This window comes from Helianthus annuus, chromosome 3 (assembly GCF_002127325.2).
Source record: "Helianthus annuus cultivar XRQ/B chromosome 3, HanXRQr2.0-SUNRISE, whole genome shotgun sequence".
In the NCBI taxonomy this organism is placed as follows: Eukaryota; Viridiplantae; Streptophyta; class Magnoliopsida; order Asterales; family Asteraceae; genus Helianthus; species Helianthus annuus.
The window spans coordinates 10,801,182-10,808,373 of record NC_035435.2 but is presented as its reverse complement, the minus strand read 5'-3'; the positions used below and the strand labels follow the sequence as shown (position 1 = coordinate 10,808,373).

Genomic DNA, 7,192 nt, shown 5'->3' with positions numbered 1-7,192 from the left:
AGTTATTATTTAGGCTCTTGGATCAGACTCGACTCTTTTATTTTTTAATTATTATCCATATTTATAATTACTCTTTACATTTAATTATAACATTATATAACATAGTGTATAGTGTATGTTACTTAATTTCATATATAGCATTAAGTGATATATAAATTATATAAATAATAGTCATGCCTTTTTAATCTTGTGAGTCTAGTCAGACTTGATATATAAAACTTAAGCTTGAGTTCGTTTGTTAAAAGAGATATAATATAGGCTCCAGCTCGTTTAAGTTCCATTCGTCACGAGCTTTGACAGTTTTAACTAGCCGATCTCAAGTATCTCATGAGCAACTCGACTAGTTGTAACACCAAACTTAAGCGTTATTTTTGTTGAACGCTTAGGTATTGTTCGTTTAGTAGAATGTAACGGAATTGGAATTCGATTTTAAAGAATTCTTAAAGAATTCCTTTGAAATCTCATAATATATTTGGTGGGTATAATTATCAATGAAATCAGAACCTAAAATATGTAAAATGACATAACTATCTTGTATCCTAAAAGAAGGAGATGAACCAGCGATACAAATTCAATTCCAATTCACTATTTTGTTTTCAACAAGATAAGAAATAAAATCTACATTAAAACAACCACTACCTTAAATTTTAAATCACAAAGCTTAGGGACCTTTGTGTTATTCACTCATACTAAATTTAGTAAATTCTATATTCCTATTCAACTTTGTGTGTCTACACAATACAACAAATGAAGCAAAAGTCTCACCTTCTAGCCATTAAACAAACATACATTTTTCCAAATTTCAACTCTTCAAACTTCAACTCTTCAAACTTCAAACTTTAAACAACCACCATATCTTCATCAATCAATCATCTATGGAGGATAGAACAGCAAACATAATCACCATTGCATCCATAATCAATCTAACAGTCCTCATCATTGTATCGAGAATCATCTTCCACCTCACCGAACCATTTTTCTTAATCCTGGGAGCCTCACTTGCTGCCATACTCGCCACAATCGGTTTCTACATCATCCGCCGCAACAACCACAGCCGACGCCAGCAGTTAGAGACCATTATCGCTTCCGAAGGCAAAGAACTCCGTATCGAGTACAGTTTTCTCCGAAAAGTGGCCGGACTTCCTACCAAATTCAAGTTCCAAGAACTCGAAGAAGCTACCGATAACTGGAAGTCCTTGATCGGTAAAGGCGGGTCCGCTACCGTTTACAAAGGTTGTTTAAAAGATGGAACCGCGGTTGCGGTTAAACGGATTCAACACGGAGAGGATAGAGGTGAAAAGGAGTTTAGATCAGAGATTGCAGCCATTGCTAGTGTACAACATGTAAACCTTGTGAGGTTGATTGGATACTGTATTCATACTAATAATCTTCATTTTCTTGTTTATGATTTTATTCCCAACGGTAGCTTATCCAACTGGATCTATGCTCCGTTGGGATCCGCCGCGAACAGTCGCGGCGGCGGATGTTTGACTTGGAGTCAAAGGTTGAAAGTCGCGGTAGATGTAGCGAAAGCGCTAGCGTATCTACATCATGATTGTCGGTCGAAAGTGCTTCACCTTGATGTTAAACCGGAGAATATCCTCCTTGATGGAAGCTATAACGCGATTGTCTCGGATTTTGGAATCTCGAAGCTCATGAGGCGCGACGATAGCCGGATCGTCACTGGTAATAATAGAACTAACGTAGTTAAATAAATATTTCTGTTATTATTTTAGTCGCAGTAACGTAGTTAAATTTATTTAACTATGCTAGTTGTATTAGGCAAGGTCACGATAGAACTAAATAAATATTTATGTTATTATTTTAATATATAACTGGATATGCTAGTTGTATTAGGGAAGGTCACGATAGAACTAAATAAATATTTATGTTATTATATTAATATATAATTGGATAATTGCATAGCTACACTTAAAAGGGTAAGTTTGTAATTGTAGGTTTAAAATATTTTGAAATATTTTGAGTACAATATGATGTAATAGGAAAATGTCATATACCTAAATATTTTTTATTTTGTCAATGATGTAATAGGAAAATGTCATATACCTAAATATTTTTTAGGAGTAAATTGTAAAAATCGTCCATAAGTTTTGGGTATGTTTGTCATTTTCATCCAAAACAATATTTTTGTATAACATAATCCTTCACTTTTGGGATTTTTTGCTATTTTCATCCAAATATCTAATTTGCTTTATTTTTTTTTTATCAAACATTTAGATGAAAATGGCAAAAAATCCCAAATCTCAGGGACGATTTTGGCAAAAAAAAAAAAAAAGTCAGACGTTTGGATGAAAATGGCAAAAAAATCCCAAAAATGGAGGACTATATTGTACAAAAAAGTTGTTTTGAATGAAAATGACAAACATACCCAAACCTCATGGACGATTTTGGCAATTTACTCTATTTTTTAGAGTTAAATGCCTGGTTGGTCTATGTGGTTTACAGATTTTGCAGAGTTGATCCTCGTAGTTTAATAATTACACAAATGATCCTAATAGTTGTACGCTTATTACCTAGGTGGACCTATAGTTGAATTTTGATAGCACTTGTGGTCCTTAACAGCTAACATTATTAAATTTTCCACGTAAATGTGAAATGACCAAACTATCCTAAGTTAAAAACACAAGAATTAAAGAAAAACATTAGAACCCAGTGGTTGTTGGGGGTATTTATTGTTGAGAATTTATGGAGGATTTTTTAACATGAGTGGAAGTAGTGGTGTTGGAAAGTTTCACAGTGGAAATTGTATTGAATTTGGGCTGCAAAGTGTAGATAGGGGTTGGCTGAAGGTGTGGTGGAGACGGAGGAAACATGTGGTGTAGAGGCGATGGAAGGCGTCTTTGTGGAGAATTTTCCGATCGACGAGGTGTTGGTGGAGGAGAGATGGTGGTGGTTTAGGATAGAAGAAGAATTGGTGGTAGGGTAGAAGAAGATATATTGTTTTTGTTTTTATTTTTCTTAATAGGTAAGGGTATTATAGTCATTTAAAAATACTTTACTAAGAAACTTAACATAAGTTAGTGGTAAGGAACACACGAGTGCAAAAATTACAACAACTAGGACCAACTCTGTAATTATCGAACCATTAGAACCAAATCTGCAATATTTGTAAACCACAGAGACCAATCAGACATTTCACTCTAATCTTTTATTTTGAGAGCATAATTTTTCAGTCAGTGCATCAAACTTTTTTTTGGAATATTGATGATATATTGATATAATATGATTTAGTTTATTTAAAAGTTAACTATTTTATATTTATATGTGTTTTGGTTAAAATCTTGAGTGTGAACCTGTTAAAATAAATTTATTTTTTAAGATAAGATAAATAACTTATGATATCTTGGCTTTTAATAAGGTAAAATTATCAAAATACCAATAATTATGTGTACATTATAACTTCTTATGTTAAGTAGCCTTTTTTTTTCTTCCATCAAGAGCTAGATTATATTAATAGCATTTTTCTTTTTATATGATCAATTTTATTAGTTACATATATGCATAATTCTATAATTAATAACAATTTTATTTAAATTGAGCAATGTTTTGTAGCAGTTACACAGAAAAACAAAAGAGTATTTCTATCTTTTTAATTTAAAAAGATAGTTATACGTTGTAATTGACGAGAAACTACACAACAATTACCCGACGGGTATAACCCGGATATGAATGTTGAATGTTTGTTAAGTTTCAAACATATCGTTGAGACGTGTTAAAAATAGTATGTCATCCGCTGCAAAGCACGGACCTCCCTCTAGTTCTATTAATGATTTGATAGACGATAGTAAAAGTATGGTACACAAGATATACATAATTACAACATTGACACGAATATTTATTTAACTACATTAGTTCTATTATTATCAGGAATGAGAGGCACGCGGGGCTACATAGCTCCGGAATGGTTGCTAGGAGTGGGAATCTCAGAGAAATCTGACGTGTTTAGCTATGGAATCGTGTTATTCGAGCTCATTAGTGGTAGGAGGAGCATAAAGGCGATTGACGTGGACGCTCACGGCAACAAAATACGAAGAAGATTCGAGTACTTCCCGAAAATCATAACAGAGAAGTTAAAAGCAGGACACATCATGGAAACCGTAGATACGAGGCTGATGGATCTAAGTCAAGTTGATGAAAATGAAGTGAAGAAGCTAGTGCATGTTGCACTATGGTGCATACAAGACAAGCCGCGAAGGCGGCCAAGCATGACGGAGGTGGTGAAGTGGTTGGAAGGGCGGGTGGCGGTGGAGGAACCGCCGGAGACAAAGATGATTGTTGTTGATCTTTTGTCCATTGCAAAGGGTGAGAATGGGGAAGATGTTGGGTGGCAAAATCGTAATAAAAAGAAAAAGCCAGGGGTTATTGCTAGAGTAGCTTCTCAATTGAATGGGTGTTTGGCTCCAAACGTGTATTCGGATACACCCGGGTCAAAATCGTTTACATATTCAATGACAATGATTTCACCAAGATAGGTATACATTATTGGTACCTAATTCATATTGAGTTTATAAAATCATTGTATACATGTATATATGCAAGATCCATGACTCATTCATGAATACATCATATTTTTTTTTTGGAAAAAATCATCATATATATATATATATATATATATATTAGCAATTTTGAAAAAGTAAGAGTAGTTCTATTTTTATATATTTGTTCGTTGATGTTTAAGTCAGACATGTTTTCCCCTCTACAAAAATGAAATACTCTATTGTTAGACTAGTCATTATAGTGACCAAACTTCACAAACGGTTGCCATGGGAATAATGAGACAAAAAAAGCAAGCATTTTTTTAATTTAATAATTTGTTATATCTCACAACTAGGTTGTGTACACAACCTAAGTTTGCAACCAATTATATTAATATTTAATTGTTTTTTTCCATATAAACAACTACAAATCATTTTTATTTAATAAAATATTAGTTTAGGTTGTGTTGTGAATTTGAGTGAAAAATTGAATTGGGTTGGGTTGGGTTGAGTTGTGTAGTGTAGGTGAAAAAGAGAGAAATTAGTATTTTAATGAAAGAATGGGTTAGGTTTGGGTTGGGTTGGGTTGGGTTGGATTAGATTGTGATAGTGGATAGCCTTATAGGTATCTTAGAAACATGCTAATTTTTGTTTGGAATGAATTTTCTATCGAGTGTAGGGCTGTAATCGAGCCGAGTCAGGTTCAACTCAAGCTCGAACATAAACGAGCCAACTCGGCTCGTTTATTTAATCGAGCTGAAAGGTCGAGCTCGAGCCCGGCTCGTAAAATGTTTGAGCTAGCTCGAGCCGAATCGAGCCGACTCGTTAATTTTTTTATTTGATCTTTTAATTATTTCAAATATTTGTAACATAAGAAAACAAAAACTATAAAAACTACACATATATTTATATGTACTATTTTTATTTTCTAATATTGTAAAGACCAAAAGACATGTTAAAAAGTATTATATGTATATTTTTGTTTATTTTTTTATATTTCTATATGTTATTGATTAGTTAAACTTAAAATGTTAACACTTGACCCACTTTTAACATATTTTTTTATTTTAATAAATTTATAATTATACTTAATCTGTATAAAATAAATAATTGGAGCTGGCTCGCGAGCTTACGAGCCGAGCTAGGCCTAGCTCGAGCTCGGCTCGTTTATAATTCAAGCCAAACCGAGCCCCCTCATTTACAACCGAGTTTTTTTTCGAGCCGAGCTTTTTTTAAGCTTTTTCCGAAAGTTTCGAGCGAGCCGCGAGTATTTTAAACAGCCCTAATCGAGTGTCTAATTTCCAGGCATAGTGGGTCATGTCTATACATTATACCATGAAAAACATAAATGAATTTTGAATTATGCTCGCGTATTTAATGATCAAAAAATAATAATAGTTTTATCTTATATACGACAAGTGTATAAATTAAATAGAACCAATAAATAAGTGTATTTTCTCTAATTTCTATTATGACAGGTGTATAAATATAACCAATAGATTATGACAAGTGTATAAATATAACCAATAGATAAGTGTATTTTCTCTAATTTCTATAGTTATTATATTCAATTTAAACTTTCCAGTTTTCTGGAAGTCTTGAGTATAAAATAATAGTTCTTTTTAAATAATTCAAAATAAATTTGCTGTATGAATGAGTGGGGTATGCATTAGTGGACGGGACAACTAACGTTTTTCTGAGTTCATTCAATAAGTTTTTATTTTAGTCTCATCTTTTCGTTAAGTTGTATTATATACTAGCCTAAGACCCCGCGAGCTTCGCGGGTGGCTAAACATCAACTAAACACATAACCTTTTAGAGTAAATTATCATTTTAGTCCCTGAGGTTTTTATCAAATTGCCACTTTAATTTAAATAGTTTTTTTTTTCTCCTCAAAGTTCTCGAGTTTTCTATTTTTTTGCCATTTTGGTCAAACCCACTAAGTTCGTTAAAAATTTTCATTTAACTCGCATCAAGAGGTAGAAAGACCATATACATAGAGTGCATATAAGTTGAAACACTGTGAATAGTTTTGTATATGAAATGAAAACCGAAAACTCATCAAAAATTGTTCGCATAACATCACGAACTTTCTTACCCAAATTAGTATAATACCCATAATGAAAATGAAAGACGGTTTGTAAAAGTACCTGTATAAATCCTCTAGTGGGTTCACCCGCACTTTATGGTCGGCAACTGATTTTTTAACAAAATTTAATTAGAAATGCAAACACAACGATACCTAATAGTATCACCCTCTTAACAATATTTATATGACCCGCCGACTAAAAATGTTGATATCAAGAAACTAATAATGTTACACCCAGTTATAATATCAGATTTAACAACATGTAAGACTTACAATTTATGCCAAAAGTAGACTTTACAAAAACTTTCAAGATTTGAGAACCAACTAGTTACGACATTCACAAGCTTAACCTACCAAATCATGTTCAAAGTAAAACTACAAGTGTTTATTTTAGAACAAAACAAAAGATCAAGTGCGGAAGCGTAGTATTGTGTGTTCGGTTCGACTCGATTGCTTGATCATCATCCTTTACATGAGTACCTGAAAACTAATATTTTAAACAGGCGTTAGCATTATGATTCTAAAATTTCACGTAATTAACCAGATTCGAACGCGTATTCAAGAAATTAAAAACAGAATCATACCAAACTGGGTTCCACCGTAACTT

The 7,192-nt window shown here is 32.8% G+C and overlaps 1 protein-coding gene across 1 annotated transcript; it reads left to right on the top strand.

Moving 5' to 3' along the window:
- Positions 1-724: 724 nt before the first annotated feature.
- Positions 725-4,621, top strand: LOC110916170 (probable receptor-like protein kinase At5g20050). Its single transcript, XM_022160920.2, has 2 exons — positions 725-1,686; positions 3,889-4,621. The coding sequence occupies exons 1-2, from the start codon at positions 876-878 to the stop codon at positions 4,491-4,493; spliced, it is 1,416 nt and encodes a 471-aa protein (XP_022016612.1). The 5' UTR covers positions 725-875; the 3' UTR covers positions 4,494-4,621.
- The last annotated feature ends 2,571 nt before the right edge of the window (positions 4,622-7,192 follow it).

Excerpts from the sequence above, each read along its gene's own strand:
- LOC110916170 (XM_022160920.2), top strand. The coding sequence starts at position 876 with ATGGAGGATAGAACAGCAAACATAATCACCATTGCATCCATAATCAAT. Across the intron at positions 1,687-3,888 it reads CGATAGCCGGATCGTCACTG|GAATGAGAGGCACGCGGGGC; the intron begins GTAATAATAGAA and ends TATTATTATCAG.